This window comes from Tachypleus tridentatus, chromosome 7, assembly GCF_004210375.1.
Source record: "Tachypleus tridentatus isolate NWPU-2018 chromosome 7, ASM421037v1, whole genome shotgun sequence".
Classification (NCBI taxonomy): Eukaryota; Metazoa; Arthropoda; class Merostomata; order Xiphosura; family Limulidae; genus Tachypleus; species Tachypleus tridentatus.
This window is the reverse complement of record NC_134831.1, coordinates 190,886,613-190,908,232: the sequence shown is the minus strand read 5'-3', so window position 1 is coordinate 190,908,232 and position 21,620 is coordinate 190,886,613. Positions and strand designations below refer to the sequence as shown.

General features: G+C 31.9%; 1 protein-coding gene across 20 annotated transcripts in view; it reads left to right on the top strand.

Moving 5' to 3' along the window:
• The window catches only part of LOC143257548 (1-acyl-sn-glycerol-3-phosphate acyltransferase gamma-like), a 54,362-nt gene extending 41,669 nt beyond the window's left edge, over positions 1 to 12,693 (top strand). For all 20 annotated transcript variants that reach the window (XM_076516372.1, XM_076516373.1, XM_076516378.1 and 17 more), the window contains 4 exons: positions 3,204 to 3,357; positions 5,766 to 5,950; positions 6,586 to 6,784; positions 10,009 to 12,693. In XM_076516372.1, the coding sequence (XP_076372487.1) occupies positions 3,204 to 3,357; positions 5,766 to 5,950; positions 6,586 to 6,784; positions 10,009 to 10,193 (723 nt within the window). In that variant the 3' untranslated portion in view covers positions 10,194 to 12,693. The remainder of the gene's footprint in view (positions 1 to 3,203; positions 3,358 to 5,765; positions 5,951 to 6,585; positions 6,785 to 10,008) is intronic.
• Positions 12,694 to 21,620: the final 8,927 nt, after the last annotated feature.

Here is a 21,620-nt window from a genome sequence, read left to right as displayed (position 1 = left end):
ATTCATCATTATGTGGTAGTGTCAGAGCTTTCACTCAAAGGTGCCATTGAAACAATAGTTCAAGTTTCTCCAGGTGTTAATTCTCATTTGTTTGTTGTCCCCAAGAAGACTGGAAATTACAGACCATAGATCTGTCCTGTCTCAATCAGTTTCTGGAATTTCCTTGTTTTCCCATGTAACAGATGCTTATCTTCATGTGCCCATATCTCCATCTTCCAATCATTTTCTTTGGTTCATTCATAAGAGATGTGTGTTTTTCTAGTTTTGAACTTGCCACATCATCTTGGTCTTTTCAGTGATGTCGAGAAAACCCACTTGTAGAGAAATATATATGCAAAAACGGCTCGTTTGGGTTGAGAAAATATTTTACGTAGAAGAGCGAACAACGTTTCGACCTTCTTCGGTCATCGTCAGGTTCACAAAGAAAGAGGTAACTGACTGGAAGCTGACCACATGTTTGGAAGGGGTTGTGTAACTGAGTATCGGAATGTAGAGGGCGGTGTTAGATGTTTGAATATATTATTTTATTTATTTTATTATATTTAATATAGGTATAAAGGCATTCCTTTATATTGGTTTATTTTGGGTTTAAGTTGTTGTATAAGTAAGGCTTCTTTAATTTTTTGTTTGTTTCTTTATTTAGTATTTGAGTGTTTTCTATGGTCATGTTGTGTTTATTTGACTTGCAGTGTTTGAAAACGTGTGAAGGTGACTTTTTATGTTCTTTGAATTTGATTTCCATTTTTCTGCTTGTTTCTTCAATATAGAAGTCGTGGCAGTTATCACATTGTATTTTATAAATAATGTTGGTGTGGTGTTTGTCAGTGTAGTTTGTACATAGTATAGACCTCAGTTTTGTGCCTGGTTTTTTGAATAATTTTGATATTAACTGGAATGTCATATTTTGTTACTAGTTTTTGCCAAATGTTGGTTATATTTCTGCTGATGTTGGGAATATATGGTATGCAGCAGTATATGGTTTCGTGATTTTTTTTTTATTCGCGAGATATATTTACTTTTGTTGGTTGATTTTGCTTTCTGTCTAGGTGTGTGCGTATAATGTTTTCTACGGTTTGTGGAGGAAACTTGTTGATGAAGTATTGTTTTATTTTGTCTAATTCATCATTAATTTTATCTGGCGAGCATAGTTTTATGGTCGTGTTTATTTGGTTTCTTAGTATGTTGAGTTTTTTTTTTTTTGTTTCATGTGCTGAGTCCCAAGGAATGTATAGTCCAGTATGGTGATTTTTCTGTGCATTTGTTTTAAATTGTGTATCGGTTCTTGTAATTTTGAGGTTAAGAAATGATATTTGATTGCTTTCTTCCTGTTCACATGTGAAGTTAATGTTGGGATGTATAGAGTTAATGTGATTTGAAAAAATTAAGTGTGTTCTGTAGATTTGATTCCTGCAACCGTGTCATCTACATATCTGTACCAGTATCTTGGTCTTTTGTTGGATTGTCTGAATGTTCTCTTGTTATCTCTATTCTTTTAGTCTCAGGACTCATCATTATTTGGATAACTGGCTCCTTCATTTGTAGTAAATACTTGTTGCCTCCTTCTGGAGGCAGTGAGAGTAGGTTGATTGATTAAGTTGAAAAATCAGTTTTTTACCCCACTCACTAGTTCATTCATTTGGGTGTAGTATTCAATTCCTGTCACACTCAGGTATAGCCATCTCCCCCTTTGTATTCAGGATATGGAGAGATTTTGATAGTCAAGGTTATATCTTCCTCTTATCTGCTTGATCAAAAGATTCTTTTAGGGATGGGTGCTTCCATGGAAGTACTTGTCACACGTGTGCTCACAATGTATATGTTGTCTTCTACTCGGACTGTTCCTTCCTTCTTAAAACATCTTCTGCCTGCAAAGGAGTATTTGCTTTCTCTCCTATCTCCTTCCCTTCTGTCTCACTCTTTTTTCTTTCTTTTTTTTCCTGCTTGGATCCTGATCCACCTTCTGTGTCCTTTATGAGTAGTGACTTGCTATATTACTCATACTTTTTGTGGCTCGTTTATTTATTTCATGAAATCCTGCTGTTTCTTGTGATCTCTATCCCATCTTTTTTATGGGTTGGGTTCATCAGCTCTTGTGGTTGGCTTCTACCCCTTTTCCAGTTAAGGATGTTTTTATTATGTCTTCTGTCATCAGATTCACCATACAACTAGATCACTGACTGTTTATTTTTATATCAGGCTGATATTACTTGCACCATTTGGCTGTACTGGCATATACGGTTTCCCTCTAATGGCAGTTCTGTATGCTGCAGTTTAGTTATGACATTGGGAAATGTATTCTTTTATGCTGTTCTTTTTTCAGAGCCTTCCCATTCATTAGTTTCATATTCATATGCTGCTCTGTGGTGAGTGTTACCTAGTCAGGTTTGCTGAGATATTCCTATGTATATTGACTAAAGCCTGCACCTGCTACATTTAGATTGTAAAATACAATGTTGAAATGAAGTGTTCCATGGTAGAGCATCACTCATAGGAAAAGCAGAAGGGGATTGCTGCCTATTCCTTGCTAGTTCCTTGATTGAATAATTCTGGAATAGTCTACTTCAAAAGCCAGTAGCGACTACTTTAATATGCTTTGATTGTCTTAAAATTTTATCTTGTGTACTTTTTAATTTAATCCTCATAAACATATTGGGTGTCCATGTACCCTGGATATAGCAATAATATTCACCTAACTGCTGACATGTACTTCTTGTGTGTTAATATAGTTTTAAACAACAGATTTTAATTGAATTTTGCAGGTTACTTTTCTTAGGGATGGAAAAGGATTCTGTTGATTTTGATGTTAAAAGATCAAAGGTCAAAGTTATACTTGAGTAAGAAAGTACCTTATGTTAATACAAAATATGTTGTCAAACAATTTATTAATATAATGAATTTATTTCTTTTGCATGGAACGTGGTATGTGTAATACATTCCTAAAAAAATAACCTTCATTATGGGTATAAATCATTGTCTGCTAACTTGTTAGGTTATCATTTTTAGAAATAAGCATTTGGGTTTTAACCCTTGTGGGATAAAATGAACATAACAAAAGATGCACACTATATTTTTAAATAGACAAGTACAAAAAAGAAATAGACTGATAATTGTGAGAATCTGCCATTGTAATTATTTTTTTTTTACTGTTTTGACATGACTTGTTGATATTATAGTGCAAAAATATTTATCCAAACTATTTTTAGTTGCTGGTATTTGCTGAAGGTACAAGATTCACTAAAGACAAGTATTTGGCAAGTTGTGAGTTTGCTGAAAAGAATAACCTTCCACATCTTAAATACCATCTTTTACCTAGGACAAAAGGTTTTGTTTTCACTGCACAACATTTAAAAGGCAAAAGTAAGCATTGTTTTAGTTCTCATTACTGTCATTTCCAAGTTTAATATTTTGGCTATAAGCTTATAGAAAAGTTTTTTAAGTTGTATATTTGTAAAGCAGATTTTTATTTAATAATTAAAACTGCTTGGATTCATTCTACAAAATAATTAACTATCTCAATAATGGCTTAGCCAATTTGTCCGACCACAGGATCTCTGCACTTGTTTAAATTCATTATAACAATGATACTACTAATGTTTAATATAGTATTTATATCTTCAGTAAACATTGCAAGCCTTTTTAATTTGCCCATGAATATATTTAGTATTTGTTTTGAATAGTCTGTGTGAAAAGTGATTTTAATTGACATAATCTCTAAAACTTTCTAAATGTTTTTCAAATGTTTCTTTTCACTAAAACTATATTTTATATCTTGTTACTTTCTCTACCCTAACTCTACAAGATTGATCAGTCTGACAGCTTTTAATACATTAGGTTGAAGTCAATGTTAGATATTACAGCACATGCTCCTTAATTCTGGTACGAGTAATACCATTCTACAAGGTGTGGAAGCTAGTGCATCCATCAGTTCATGTTGTTGTTCACACTTGTGATTGGTGACTTAATTACTGTCAGAAGGGATTACATCAATTGTTCTCTCGTAAGCAAATTAATTGATCAGTTAGTGTCACAAAAATCATTAACAAGTGGAGACTAGCATTTACAGTTATTACTGTTTTTAACTATTGCAACTGCTTAACTAATTGAAATTTTCTTTTGTCTTTGTTGTAAACTATATTGCCCTGAGTACTTTTTATTGAACATGACACAAGGTTTTAGTGCCTTACATTAAAAATGTTATTAAAATAGTTTTAGTTTGTTATACCAATTAGAACAACATAAATCTTAGCTAATACTTCATATTTTAATAGTATATGAATTTCACGTTCTTGTTCTACAAGACAGTATTAAACAAAATCCCAAATTTCCCCAAGTGTTGACACTTGACATTTTTTTTTGTCATCTTCCACATTTTATTCATCACCTCTCAAAAAAAAGTAGGAAATTAAATATAAATCACTTTTTATAAAACTCATTGTTCAGACAAACCATATTTTTTAGTCTTGATATTTTGTTTGGTTACAGAGCTATAGAATAGAAAATTAAACCCCTCCCGCCACACCTACCTGTCACATCCTCTCTTAGATAATTTGTTACTAATTCTGTCTTGCATTGAATTATATATTACCTATGACCAATAGAAAGTTTTCATCTCTCAAATGACCTGTTGGATATCATTATATTCTGAATGATTAAATGTCAATTTAACTCTGGGTACCATGCATAACATTCCACCATGACTTTATATCAGCTCTGATTATCAGTTGACTTACCTATTTGTATATTAAAAATTGTTTTGATATTACGTACTGAACCACTTCTTCTACAAGATTAGATATCAATGACATATTTTGATACATAGATAAATGAGTGTTAGGGAAGCAGAAAAAGCTCATTGACAGAAACTGATATTGCTTATAATTCTTTAATTAATGTGAAATAGTATATTTCATATTTTAATCTGAATACCCAAAATGGTAAATACCATGAGATCTAGGTCTAATCAGAAAGAAAAATATCTCTATTCTTTTTTCTTTTATAAAGAACTACTCTGAATTAATTTTAAACCATGGATGCTGTGATTTCAAAATTACTTAAAATGCAGTCATCGTCAAACATCTTAACAACAAGTATTATGTAATTTCAGTTTCACCGAAATCATAATAGTTGCCACCAAAAAATATGGTAGATGGTTTTTGTATTTTGTTTCTTAATCTAATTTTTAGTCAGTGTGTTATAAATAATTTTACTAAATCAATCATTCCTTTTGCTTTTACTAATGTGGTAACATTATCATATTCATTGGGGTTTACTACATTGTTGTTTCTATTAAGCCCATTGTGAAATTAGTATGATAATGTTAGCATCACTGTATTCATTGTGGCATTAGTAGTGTTATTGTTATAACATTCATTACACCATTATTGTAGTGTTACCATCTTATGTTCATTTTACTTTGGTGCAGTTCCTGTTTTTATGTTTATTGGGACATGAGTAATGTTATTATATAATGTTTCTCTTGATATATTAATTTTGGTTTTATTATAATGTTACTTTAGTTATGTTCACTGTGACTAATAAAGTGTTACAATTCTTATGTTTATTGTGATTTTATAGTGTGTTACTATTGCCAATAATTAGCCGAGCAGTTTTTTTGTTTTTTTTTAAGGAGACTTTTATAGGTTAAGAAGTGTAACAACAAATGTAGCAAGCAAAGAAAACAAGCTGCACTGTGGTTAAAGTGTGTTGGGTGTGTTTATTTTTACATTCAATGTTTTGAGTTTGAAAACAAGTTGTGTATTTTTTAGTACCTGCCATTTACAATGTTCAACTGGAGTTTCCACAAAATTGTTCCCCTCCAACAGTTTCCAGTATCCTTAAAGGGAAAAGAATTAATGGTGACATGTATGTGGAAAGAATTCAGCTTGATGATGTTCCAACAAGCTCTGAAGAGGACTCTGCAAACTGGTTGTATAGTCTATATCAAAGAAAGGTAGAGGCGTGTTAAGCTCCTATTATGATAAATGATATTGTTTAATGCTTACACTGTGTAACTACTATTAGCACATTAGTGCTATAAAAATACAGTCACTATCTTATTTTACACTTCCTTTATAAAAGTGAAGTGTAATGTATTATGTTTCAATATATAGATTGAAAGACGAAATGTTGTCATAAAGTAGCTGTTGTATGTTTAGTTGTTGCATCTTGGAAAGTATAGCAATTAAATTTATTGTTCTGAGTTGTCAGAAGTTCTTAAGTTGTTTATACCAATGACCAAAAGAGATACAGTAAGATTACAAGAATTTTTACTTCTCATTTTTCTTTGATTGTACTTAATGTAAAAACTTAAGTTTATGAAATGCATTTGAAATATTCATAAGTTATAACTTTTGCTTTTAGATTTTAGTCAAATTAAAAATTTTCAATGACCCACATTTACTTTGTTTTATTTTTAGTAAAATGAAGGTGTTTTGTAAGTGTCACAGCAAGTGTTTATTTTTTTTTTTATCATGTAAGGCCTTTCATAATAGTTTTGAGGTTTCAAAAATAAAAGTTCAATATAGGTTTAGTTTTTCTAACGATACATATCGCCAAATAACCAAAACTGGAATTTTGTCTGAACAGGATGAACTGACAGATCAGTACATGAAGACGGGAACATTTCCTGGACGTAAAATTGACCCAAAGCCTAGAATTACTACCTTAGTTAATTGGGTCATGTGGTCAGTGGTGGTAGTATCTATGCTGATATATATCATATGGAAGATCTATGTGTCGGGCAATACCAGCATTGTCATGATTGCTAACACACTTATCATCTTTGGTAAGTTTATTAGTGAACTGAATGTTTGTTGTGTTTACAACATTATGAAATTTTTCAGACCTAGTTTCAAAAATGTTGCTTTTTAGTTAATACTTAAAACAGTTTTCATTCAAATTCAGTGAAGACTTCTTGTTCACCCTTTTTAAGAACTTGTTATATCTCACTTGATTTAAGATATGTGGTATGTTTGACAAATCACCATGTCACATCTGAGTTAGAAATATGTTATTCTAGAGGTTTTGTGATAATTAAGAACAAGTATTTTTACATAACTCAAATTACACTTTTTGTCGCACTCTTTAGTATTAATACACTTCCACCATAATGGGCCCTTTAGCATGAAGTATTCGTAGAAACTATAGCTTCTTGTACAGAAGAGAAACGTAGTTTTAGCGTATTATAGTTAACAGTATACTCTGTGGCAAGAAAAATCCTATACCATTTTGTGATAGTGACTAATTGCCCTAAAGTATTTGCTCTTTGTTTGACATGAAAATTCTTGTGTATGTAATAATCCAACACTTGTTCCACATGAAATAAAATACAGAATGAAGTTAAAGGAAACTAGAATCTTAAAATGTAAACAGCTATCAAGAGAAACATTTTGTCCTTTAGCTTTTCAAAAATTAACTTTCTATGAATGATATAGCAGTTGATTTAATATAACTAATAGCTGATGCAATTTGTAAGTCAAATGGTGCATTTTCAAGTCTATTGACAGTATTATATTCTAACAGTACAACACTGTATCATAGTTCCCTCACACAGCATACTGTACAAGTCTTCCAGTTTATTTTTTGAAGTATATATTGCACAGAATATTATCCATAGTTTTTTTTTGGGTTTTTATATTCATTAGTAAAAATGTAGGTCTTGTAGAACACATTACTGTTATAGCATTAATCTTGTGGTTTAAATACCTAGTGAACTACATATATTTTCTTAATTTACATACTTTTTGTTAATTTGAGTTTCTCTTAATTTTCACTACTTTTAAACAGTTTATGGTTATACTAAATTCTTCTAATGTGGTATCATCTGTTAAGAATACATTTTTGACCTTTACGTTGTATCAGCTGTTATTCATTTAGATGTCACAAATGTAGTCTCCTTGAAAACCCAAATATATTTTGTCTGAAATCGGACTACATGCAGCTAAATCTAATTTTTACAATGTACTTTTGTGAAATCTTGGTCTAAAAGAATGTCATAGGCTTTTCACAGATTGAAATGGCTGAGAAAACCACTCTGGGGACATATTAAAGTGTTGATTGGTTATTCACGTGTCCACCATGTTTGATTTAGTACATAACACACATTTCAGTAAAATGAAAAGATAGGAGGTTCTTATTTTATATTTTAGCTTGTTAATATTAGTCATTTGAGTTCATAATTTGAACTAATTATTTGTGAATTTATGTAAGTTGGAATCGTATTGAAGATTATAATTCAAACTTTAATGTTATATAGGAGTTAATTTCTTAATTTAAAAGTAAATATTAAAAGAACACACCTAAATATAGGTTTTAGTGAGTCACATGGTACTTTGAAGGCAGCACTGTTTTAAAATTAGGTGTTTGTGATTTCAAAATACTAAGTCTCTAGTTTCATACAAATTAGGAACTTGGGCATTTTGTTTTTGGTATACTGAAGTGTAGTGCAGTTTACTAAATATCTATTTAGATGTTCTTTTCATTTCTTCCTTTTATCTAGAACCACTTTATATAATAGGTGGTAAGTCACTAAATGTTTATCAAATGGAATTTATAATAAAATATTTAGTATCTGTTTAAAGTCAAGCAACATTTTTACATTAGCAAAGATTAGTGATTACATTAAATAACCTACAAAAGTAAATATTTAAGTGGGTTATTTAGATATATAAGAAGCATGGCACAAGTGAAGTTGAGTTTATTAAATTACAAACTAACATTAACGTTCAAGTTATTTAGATTAATATGAAGGGGCCCTTTCAGCCATGTGACAGTCAGTCCCACTATTTGTTGGTAAGAATAGCCCAAGAGAGTTGGCAGTGGGTGGTAATGACTAGCTGCCTTCCCTCTAGTCTTGCACTGCTAAATTAGAGATGGTTAGTGTAGATAGCCCTCATGTAGCTTTGTGCAAAATTCAAAAAACAAACAGTATGAAGAGTGGCACAAACAGTGAGTCTTGAATTACACACCAACATTAATATTAAAGTGTTGAGTAGTGAAAAATGTTGATTCAAATTTTCATAACATAGGTGTATGAAACTATTAATCTAGAAAAAAGGTAAAGTTACTTAGCATAGCTCCTTTTTAAAAATTTATGAACTGTTTGGTGATAAAATAACAAATTACTTTAATGAAGTAAACTGTTCATACTTTTCCCATTGTATTGTGTGAAGCATTCTTAAAATGTACGTGAATGTGTGCCAATATGTGTTGTTACATATTTATTTTCATCTATGGAGCTTTCTTGCTCTCTTGACTGACTTTATATCAAATGATTTGTAATCTTTCCTGTCTATCAACAAATATGGTCCCAACCCTTCAGTTAAATAGTACCAGCACTTGATAATCTGTATATTTATTGCTTTAATTTACACTTTCCAATTTGGTTTGTAGATATTTATACACTTTGTACTTTTAAGTTTAATGTTTTAGTTTGATTTTTACAAATATTTCACTTCCAGATTATTTCATTTAAACATTTTTAATGCCATATTTTGGTAGGAAATTCACTCATTTAAAGAAAAATGTTATATCTCCCAGATTCTGTCAATAAAATGCTGAATGTGTATTAAACTAGTGTTTTTATTTTGTAGTGTATTTTGATCAAATAAATACCACTGTCACTAAGTAAATGTTGTGTTAATTAAGGTAATCATTAAACAGTTCTTACAAGTGAAAAGGCTTAGGATTGTGATGCCAAAATAAAAGTCAAAGCTTGAACTTCCTTTTGTTTTGGATAAAGCTATATAAAAAAAAAAAAAAAAAAGGAAACTAGTCAAACTATACATATATTGAAGTTTGTGGTATTGCTAAAACAGCCCAAAATGATATTTCTAGAGAGACAAGTAATGGTGCTTACAAATGTCACATGATTTATCTCTACAACTTGCCTTTAAGTATCTAGTTTACAGGAAGTCAAGCTTGAAATAACCCAGTCTAAGTTGTACCTTTTTGTTATATCTTGCAAAAATATTTGAGCTTTAGTCCTGTTTATTTGTTTATATGTGGCAGCTTGTAGTGTCATGTACTGGATGATTGGACAAACTAAGATAAAGAAAAGTTCCTCCTACGGTAAAGGTCACACTTATTCAAGCAGGACTGGGAAGAATCAAGAAACCATTTTGAATTACCAAAAGTTACAGCCTAACAGTCATCCTGAGGATTCGGTAAAACATTATAATGGGCACATTCAGTAGAAAATTATGGACACAGGGTTATTAAAGAACAATCAATTAACTTGATACTGTTCGTAATGTTGATAAAAGGACATGAATGTTTTGGATTAAACTAGATTTTTTTGCACATATTTGTGTTGTGACTATTAACTTACTAAATGATTATACCAATGATTATGATAATATTGTTTCCAGTGAAAGGTTTAAGATTATAATGAAAAATGATCACATTAACATACTTATTTCAAACTTACAATTTTAGTGCTACACTAAAAAAGAAACCAAGCTTTATAAAACAAGAACTTCCATGGCAACTGTATATAAAAACAAGATAGGAAAATTGTTTATAGTGCACTGATGCATTAAGTTTAACAAATAAAAGAACTTATGGTTTAGATTGTTATCATTGTTTGTTTTTTCATTTTCAGTATGAAAGTATGTTGCTAAGAGCTAACGTTTTGTACATAATTGTCACATTAAAACCTATGTTGAAGAGTATTCTCTGAAACATTTCCACATTAAACCAGATGTTAACATTAGTAACAAAATATAAAACACACAAAAAAGGTTTGCCTTTTATCTTTACATAACTTCCAAATAATGATCAAATTGAGTAAAAGTAGATATATACAAGTTAGACTTTTTGACACAAGTTCTTTATTTCTAATTTTATAACAAAGGATTAAGTCATTGCTTGCCCATTATTATTTTGTGTACTGAAAATATTCTAACTAATAAACTAAATGTTTTTAAATCATATCAATTAAATATAGAATTTAGACATTGAGTCTTTACGTGTTATGGGTTTGATGTAGTTGCATATTTTATATTGATATTTATATACATTTAAGGGTACTTAATGTTTCCTAAAAGGAAATATTTGTGGTATTAATGTTTGTTATAAAATTAACAGGTAAATTCCTGTTTTCATTCTTATCTAATAAAGATGAGTGTAAAAGTGTTTATAGCTATTGCTAAGGTAACCTTTGCCTTGAATCATCTCCCAAACATCTTTTGTAAAAAAGTGATGTATCTATTTTGTGTTATGCTGATGTCTTGTTTTTCTGTAATGACCTACCAAAGATTTTGTAGGTTTTTTTTGTGTGTAATATACATAATGTTTTTGTAGTTACCTTTTCTAGTATGTGTGGATATACGTTAAGATTTTGAGAAATCACCTGCTGATTTTTTTTGGCCAATTTTTGATCAGGCCAGAATAATATATTTTGTTCTTTATTCCTCTGTTAAAACAAGCATTATTTCTTGCATTGATGTTTATTTATCCAAAATCAGTATAGGTTAGGAAATCTTTCTTGTAATAAATAATTAACAAGGTTAAAATGTTAAGAGTCATGAACAGTCAAATCCTAAAGTCATTAGTTTGTCATACAAAAAAGTATTTTGAAAAGTGATCTTGAAAAAAAACTATTTTTAAACTAAAAAGTGCTTTTAATAATTGGTGCCAAATATTTATAGTGTTTGCTACAGTTTTGATGTACATGGTTACACCTTGAGATATTTTGTAATAAATTAAAATAAGATAAAGAAAAACTAAACTGAATCTTTTAATATATTTGTTCAAGTAATCGAAATTAGTTTTCATATTTACATCGTTTTTTAAAAAGTAAAAGTCGTGCTTGTCTGTAGTCAAAACATTAAAACTTAAAATTGTTCTGTAAAAAGAATTATTTTTCTTTCACATGCAAAATAAATGCAGCTTATGAAAATGTATCTTATAGATTGTTTCATGATATTTGTGTTAAAAATTGAAAAGTTCAACTCAAAAGATGTTAGTATGGAATGAAAAAAGCAATCTACATTTTAGTTGTCAGAAGAAAATTATGGTTTAAATCTAGATTTTCATGAAAGTTGTTGTAATGTTGTCTCTTATTTCTGAACCTTTTTAATAAACATTCTTATTTTGATGATAATTTACGAGAATTATAAAGTGTTGTAACATTTGTAATTTTGATTACTTAATGGAAACTGATTATACTTCTGTTTAATTTACACCATATAAAATAAAGTTTTAAAGGCATTCACACTGGTTTCAGAGAGCTAGAGAAACAATATTTTGCTTTAAATGTTGCACCATTTTATAGTAACAGATAACTTTTAGTTTGGACATAAGAAACCTAATTGTGTTGTATCCTTTCTTAAAGTTCTTTGTCTTTATATAGCTCTTATTGGAGGAGTTATGTATAAATCTTTGCTTATCAATCTGTTGCTATTGCAGAACTGTTATTATTATGGTAATTGAAATTATGTTAAAATGCATGTACATGAAAATTTGTATGAAGAAATTTTCTACTTGTATTCCAGTAACTTAACAAAGCCCATGGGTTGTTATATGTTATACTGTGGTGTATGATAGTGATAATTCATAAACTATTTGTAATTTATTATAATTATGACTACCAGAAAGTTTATAATGGTTTGTATTATTAATTTACCAAAAAGCTTTATATGTTGGTGATGAATATTCTTCTGGTCAATAAATACCAATATTTTTCATTTTCAAGGTTCTTTTCTTTTCAATATTTAATTTTTCTCACTCTTCCAAGTTTATATAAAGATGATTATTTTGTTCGTTCCAATAGTACAAACACTTTTTTTTTTTTTATCAAATATTAAAACCGATGTGATAACATGATTGTGTAAGCTATGTATATATTTTTTTAAGATTCCATCATATCTTGACTGATCTGAGATGTGATTACAGTTTTGAACTCGGGAGCTCAAACTCTTTCGACTGATGTATTTGATCATGCTCAAGATCTCGTAGATTAATTTAATCTTGCCTAGAATAATTTCAATTTTAGGGTAGGTTAGTAAAGATGCTGATGATTAATAAAACCGAATCGTGTATAAGCGCGTCCCACGCCTGGTATTTCTGGCGCACGAAAAGGTAGCTAATAAAAAAAGAAAAAAGAAAAAAAAAAGAAAAAGGTAAAAATCTTAGATTAGTTTACATTAATCGTGCCGAAAATAGTTTTAAATGCTGCGGCTATTGAGGATTCACTCTTGTTTATGCAATAATGGAAGTTTCTGCGTAGCCCGCTATTAGCATGTCTTTGGGACGTCCTTCAACAATAAAGAAAATTATCTACCGTTAACTGAACAGTCATATTTTAATAAACGCTACAGTGTTTACGTTAGTTGTTTCGTAGGCCTACAGATCTGTTTTATTAAATATACGATGGAATGCACGAGTTTTATCATTTATTCCTCCTTACTATAATAACTATACATATGTTTGTGAATTTCGCGCAAAGCTACTCGAGGGCTATCTGCCCTAGCCGTCCCTAATTTAGCAGTGCAGGACTACAGGGGAGGCAGCTAGTCATCACCATCCACCGCCAACTCTTTTACCAACAAATAATGGGATTGACCGTCACATTATAACGCCTCCACGGCTGAAAGAGCGAGCATATTTGGTGCGACCGGGATTCGAACCCGCGACCCTCAGATTACGAGTCGAACACCTTAACATACTTGGCCGTGCCGGGCCCTATACGTCTGTACTTGGTGTTGTCAATCGACAGTTGTAAAACGAGCACGTGTAGTGTATTGATTTAGGCTTGGTTTTAAGATACTTCAACATTTATTAGTAATATATGTAGTATATATCACAATACGAATGATGATATAAATCGGTGCTTCCAAGACTGGGTAATCATGAACTAGTAATATTTTAAAAATGCTTTTCGACACTCCAAATGAAATTTCTATTAAATACATAAGTAAAATAATACGATATTTTCAAAAAACAAACAAACCACAAAACCTTTTTACGTCACGTATATCACATAACATGAAATTTGTCCTCGACGCAAGTTTGTCTATTTGTGAGTATGTGTTTGAGAGTACCACACGAAGTGGTGTCTGAAATGCTCAACCTGTTTCGTATTTATCATAGTAACTGTAAGCTTCACAAAGGTGTGTTGAAGGAAATGAAGCAGCATCCTTAAAGCCGTTTCATTTAATTCGAGGCCCGACATGGCTAGGTGATTGAGGCACTCTACTTGTAATCTGAGAGTCGCGGGTTCGAATCTCCGTTACACCAAACATTCTTGGCCTTTCAGCCGTGGGGGCGCTATAATGCTACATTTCACTCCCATTATGCGTTGGTAAAAGAGTTGGTGGTGAGTAGTGATGACTAGCTGCCTTTCCTCAAGTTTTACACTGCCAAAATAGGGACGGCTAGAGCAGATAACCTTCGTGTAACTTTGCACGAAATTCAGAAAATAAAAAACATTTAATTCGGAATATTTTGGACGAACTTCCAACCAAAACTCGTGTGGCGTTAATGCGTTTCCATGCTCTTACCACTTTCCAGACCCAATGGTTTGTCTTCCCAGCTTGTTTTTAAAATTGCTATCGTCATGGCTACTGAATGGGTTTCTTAAATACTCGTTGCACCATCTCGGACCCTTGACATACGGAAAATAAGAATAAAACCATTGGGATAATGATAATTGACAATAATAGTATTTATATTTTGAACATCGATATATTCTATACTTTAACAATAAAGGCAACATTATAAACATACTGTAACGCTCATTTGAAATTCTTTATTTTCATAACTAATTTCTTTTTCAAAGCATGCACATTGCGAGTCATTTTAAAAATTGAAGACATCTTACCTTGTAGCGAAAGATTAAATTCGTTTAAACTAGAAAATATATCAACTAAATATGATAGTTCACGAATTCTTTCCGTATCTCGAAAAAATGTCCTCCATTCTGGTCTATTTTCCTAAAGAAAAAGTTCAGTTTAACTTCGCAGGTCACTAACGCACTTCTGTAATCAGCACTAACTACTTATATACGTTTCCTGTATTAAACAACAGAAGATAAACGAGAATTGAGCAGTGGCGTCGCCGGGGGGGCTTGATCCCCCAAAATTAGCCAAGCCCCCCCCCCCCCCAATATTGTTACCTACGTATATTCATAAAATATGGAAAACACAATCGTCGTTGTTGCTTAACAATTAACATCAAAGAGGCATAGATCTGTATAACTCAACGTCTTCATTAAGATGAAAGATAGTTAGCCTGATAGTGACCTTACTTTTCCTCAGAGTGTATTAATTTCACATGTGATAATTCGTTTCTGCTATGTAAACTATGTCTTTATGTTATATTTCTTTTTATTTGTAGCTTTACTCTTAATGGTATATTAAATGTTCAATCTAAGCTAATCTTGATTTTCTTTATTACTATGTATTACATTGGGTGGAATTTAGGTGAGCTTCCTCTTTTACATATACGCATATTTTCATAAACAGATTATTTCTAATTTGTAATAATGAATTATTAATCAGAGTATGAGTTTCCAATGAAAACTGCATTGAAAACGCAGTTCAAAATAGCACAACTTTCTGAAATGTACCTTGGTATTTATATTATTATAATTTACCATCTATACTTCATATTGATGGCATTTTGGGAAGCCCTCCACAGTTTACCTCATCCCCCCCCAACGAAAATATCCTGGCGCCGCCACTGGAATTGAGGACATTCACTTTTATAAAATATACAGTTGGTAGCCTCACTAAGAATACTGTGTAGTTCAACAGACATCTTTTATGTTGTTAACATTTCACGGTGAATAGAATAATGAAATTATATGCAACGGGAGCAACTGATTTTGTTTGTATCTTTTTTAATTTCGCGCAAAGCTACTCGAGGGCTATCTGCGCTACTCGTCCCTAATTTATCAGTGTAAGACTAGAGGAAAGGCAGCTAGTCATCACCACCCAACTCCAACTCTTGGGTTACTCTTTTACCAAGGAATAATTGGATTGACCGTCACTTATAACGACCCTCAGATTGCAGGTCGAGCGCCATAACCACCTAGCCTAACAGTGATAGAAATGTTTTTGTTAACAAATGATTTAATATTTACTACCAGTTGTTGGTTTAGAATTTTCACGAATGGTTATACAAAGGCTATGTATACCAGTTATTCCTAATTTTAAAGTTGGTGAACTAGAGGTAAAAAAGATAATCAGTAGCACCAACCGCCAACTCTAGGTTGTCTGAATAGTGAGATGTGACTATTATTCTTATAATGCACCTACCTTAATCACTAGGTCACGTTTACGAGCAAGCAGTAATGGTTATAAGTAATTCACTAGAAATTCCGCATAAGGCAGAAAGAGAAAGCATGTTTATTGTGACGTGGATTGGATTCCACGACACTCAGATTATGAGTCGAGCGCCCTAACCCTTTCATTCTTTTTACAACGCCAGAGTGAATTCCTGAGATGATCGCCGCATCGTCCGAGTATAAACTAACACACGTCGTCCAATCTTACCATGGTTAACATATAATCATTAAGAACATCAGATGTCAGCTGTTTTAGAATGCGATTTAAATTCTGTGAAATAAGGTAAATCTTATTCATTACAATAGTCTTTTTTCATATCATTCGAACATGAAAAAAGTGCATCATTTAATTCAGTTGATTCGTCAGTTTGAAGTACGTAGCATTTCGTAAACTGTATTTGCTGCAACATCTGATCTTTAGACATATCTTTTACACTCCTGCTAGTTGTATTATTTAATAAAGATGTTGAATTAATCTTTTCGCTGTTGAATCACCGAACAATTCGAAGCAAACGTCTTATATATATAGCTGAATTAATTTCTTGACAATTGTAAATGGCTGTTTTAGCCTTTGCAATACGTAGTGAAAGTTTATGCTTTTGGTGCCGTTCTATTTGTATTTCTGATACTGTCAATAATTTTTGTTATTGTTTTAATTCTGAAAGTTTTCTTTCTTGGATTGATTTTAGATCGCTGTGCTACCTTTTCAATGTCAATCATATCAGTAAATATGAACTCAATATACGAGCTGTCGTATTTTTGGATTAGAGAGCACTATTTATTTTTGGTGGGCTCAAAAACCTTTTTCTTTTACTTCTGTGGAACTACCAGCAACACAATTCACATCATCTCTAGTGTGACATTAAAAAACAACAACGCACTTTTCAGGGAAGTTTATTTTTACGTTTTTGGAACGAGATATTTCAGTACAGATTTATAACCAGATATTACAGCCATGAGTGACAGAAAGTGTGAGATTATTTAAAGTTGGCCTGGCATGACCAGGTGGGTTAAGGCGTTCGACTTGTAATCTGAGAGTCGCAGGTTCTAATCCTTGTCACACCAAACATGCTCGCCATTTCAGCCCTGGGGGCTTTATAATGTGACGCTCAATCCCACTATTCGTTGGCAAAAGAGTAGCCCAAGAGTTGGCGGTAGGTGGTGGTGACTAGCTGCCATCCCTCTAGTCTTACACTGCTAAATTAGGGACGGCTAGCGCAGATAACCCTTGTGTAGCTTTGCGTGATATTAAAATCAAACAGTACTTAAACGAAAAAAATAGTGAAAACTGAAAAAAAGTAGCCGAATAACATTGTGAGCTTATGTGGGGGTAATATCGTAGTCATAACATTGTCGAGTATTATATGTTAAGTATTAATTTATCCTGGCAAGTAACTTATCCTGATTATAAAATAAAATGGTAAAGAATAAAATATACAAATAATAATATATATATAATACTACCTATTAACTCAACAGTCTTGCAGAAGAATAACCTTCTAGATTATTTTCAAGGCTGCCAAAACTTACGGTATGTATATATATTTATATTTTTAATTGTGCGTCTACTAAAACTGATATGTGGTAGATTTCGACGAATGTTAGTAAAATATCGAAAAGAAATGTAAATAAGCGTCTGTGGTTAAAACAACCAAGACACGATGCGAACAGGCATTTGGAAAATACTAATCTGAATTAAAGCATCCTTTACTAGCCAAACATGGGTTTCCTCCACTAATAAGAATCTTTAACAGTATTTTCACTATATTTGGTTGTGTGCCGCTAAGTATGTTGTATTGTTGTGACTTAATGACACTAAGTAATTAATTATGTTGTAAAATACAAAATGGGTAAATATTGTAATGGATTTGATGTTACAAGTTTATTTTAATATTTGCGTTTGTTCCAGTTCGATGGATGTGACGTATATGGTTGGATGTTTTGGGATATTGTTTGGCCACTACAGTCAGTGTACTGTAAGCATCGGAAGCTATAATTGTGGTAAACGCTTATTAATAAGAAAACTACAAAATTTGTCCAGGAACATTTATAGATTTCGAACATTACAAAATCTTCAACTTCAGTGAATTAACTTCGGACGTTAATATTTCTATGAAGCTATCGCATAATTTCAGAGAAAACTTCAGACGTGAAGAATAGTGCTAGATAGCATTCAAGTGAAGTGTATCAACATGAAATTAATTCGTGCCTCGCGGACCTGGACCGTCGATAAAATATGCAATAACTGTTATTATAAATTGTATTTTGTTTAGTGTATTAAAATATATTGGTGTTAAGAAAGAAAATTGTGTGTATCAATCTCGTTGGCAGATATCATAAATTTAATACATATTAACAGTTAATTAACCTCTAAATTCAAATTTCCGGCTATATGAAGTCGTAATACGTAACGCATGTAACATAATAAATCGGAGACTCCTTCGAGGTAAATTACAATATGTAACACTATATATGATCTGCTTGTCAAAAATTACAATCACAATGGATTTAATCCACTTACACAATAATAACAAGGGTTTAACGTTTTAAAAATTAAAAATACAACATTTTACAGTTTGTGTCTATAAGACGCATTTGTAACTCACTGTAAGATTTTTTTTTAATTTCGCGCAAAGCTACACGAGGGCTATCTGCGCTAGCCGTCCCTAAGCAGCTAGTCATCACCACCCACTGGCAACTCTTGGGTTATTCTTTTACCAAGGAATGGTGGGATTGACCGTCACATTATAACGCCCCCACGGCTGAAAGGGCGAGCATGTTTGATGCAACTGGGATTCGAATCTGCGTCCCTCAGATTATGAGTCTAACGCCTTAACCCGCCCGGCCATGCCGTGCCCACTGTAAGAAATTCGCTCGAAACAAGTTTAGATTTAATAATCACTGATGACGAGAAAACCCACTTCTAGAGAAAAATATATATGTGAAAACGGCTGGTTTGGGTTGAGAAAATTTTTATGTAGCGGAGCGAACAACGTTTCGATCTTCTTGTGAACCTGACGATGACAGAAGAAGGTCGAAACGTTGTTCGCTTCTCTACATAAAACTTTTCTCAGCCCAAACCAGCCGTTTTTACATATATATTTTAATCTTGGATTTAATAAACTTAAGAGAAAGCGAAACCTGGGATCTTAAACGTTTGGTCTTAGAGAAATAAACTGAGTGGTTATGTGTGATTCGGGTACTCTGGAGAAAGATAAATGCGTTTGAAATAATTAGAACAAGCAGACACCCGCAACGAATTCGTCGTCAAATTATTAAATTTATTGCAACAGTATATTTTAAGTATAAGATTTCGAGTAAACACAAAATAATTTTAATCCCAAGGAGTGAAATCTGCTAGTCCAACTCTCTTACACCTGATTTTACTCATACCTTTATAAAAGCGATGTTTGATTTCCCCGTTGGTATAACGGTATGTCTGCTAACTTATAACTCTATAAACCGGTTTTCGATAGCCATAGTGGGCAGACCACAGCTAGCCGCTTGATTAGCTTGTGCTCAACTTCAAATAAACAAATAAAAGGTAAGTTAACACTGTAAGTTGTGTAGTTTTTAGTTTAGTTAGAGCTAAACTTTACCATACTTAATACTACGAATAAATAAGCTTACAATATCATTTTACGACTGAACGTCAGAATAAAAAAAAACAAAACAAAAACCTTTAAAATCATGTTGTACAAAATGTCATTTAAAATATAGTTACATCATCATGCGACGTTACACAGTAAGATGAGCGCGCATTTTCAGTACATAAGAAAAACCTAGCATTATTATAATATGCCTCCTAGTGGCACAGGGGTATTTCTGCGTACTCACACCGCTAGAAACCGGATTTCGATAGCCGGGGTGGGCAAAACACAAATAACCCATTATATAGCTTTGTGCTGAATCCAAAATAATCAATCAATATTATATTATAAACAAACTTATTGGGATAAAATGCAACATCGATGACAATTATTATGGAAAACTTTAAACTGATACAAATATAATAATATTTTCTAAAGTTAATTGTACTAAAAAGACTGTTTATTTTTAAAAACAAAGCCATATTCAGTTATTTAATATGTCTATAGAGGAGAATCAAATCCAGGATTATAGTGTTGTAAGTTCGTAAACTTACCGTCATCCTACCGGAAGGACAGCAATTCATTGTGGTTTAACTTAATTTTAATTATTTACTGTACTTAATGATTTATCTAACGACACACTCAGGATTAGATAAATTAGAAAAAGTAACTATATTACAGCAAAACTTTAATATTAAGTTAAAATGCTAAATAATGTGCTCTAACAACTTTAGGGCCCGACATGGCCAGGTGGTTAAGGTACTCGACACGTAATCCAAAGGTCGCGAGTTCGAATCCCCGTCACACCAAATATGCTCGCCCTTTCAACCGTGGGGCCGTTATAATGTTACGGTCAATCCCACTAGTCATTGGTAAAAGAGTAGCCCAAGAGTTGGCTGTGGGTGGTGATGACTAGCCGCCTCCCCTCTAGTCTTACACTGCTAAATTATGGACGGGTAGCGCAAATAGTCCTTGTGTAGCTTTTCGCGAAATTCAAAACAAGCAGACTAACAACTTTAGTCCAAAATAAGTTAAATGTTGAACTACAAGAAATATATAGTGCTTTTACTTATATTTTGAAATAAATAATCATTCTTAAACTTAATTTTCTTAAGCAAATTACAAAATTAAATCACAGTATTTTTTCCATTACATATGTTTTCTTATATTACATGGGAGTTTCACTTGAATGAATCAATATGCATTCTCTGTTTATGTCAATATTTGAATATTAGCATGTTCAATGGTAAGAAAGATCACAATAAGACCCAATAGATGCCGCTCTGGTAGATAAAAACTAATTTGTAACGAGAAAAAAAATGACAAAAAATTATTATATATATATATATATACCAAAATTCTGTCGCAACCTTTTTTTTTCTTAAGGAAAGTTTAATTGTTGGACACTCTTTGGATGTTTTCACAAGATACCTAGTACCTGTTAACGTTATAGGCTCCTGTACGTATATAATATCTTTATAAGTCTCTGCTTTAATCATTCTCAGTAAGTTCCGAATGTTGTTTCTGATTGAACCTTCTGTAGATGACCATTTTCCATGGAATTTACTGAAGAAAGTAGCATTTAACAGTTGTAATTTTATGCTATTAATTCTTTCAAGCGTAGGAAAAGAGTTTTGATAAACTTTCAATAATTGCTTCATTATACATATTTATTATTTTTCATAAATAGTTACGATTTAGTTAGATTTATTGTTAGATGGAATATCACTTAAGATGTCACT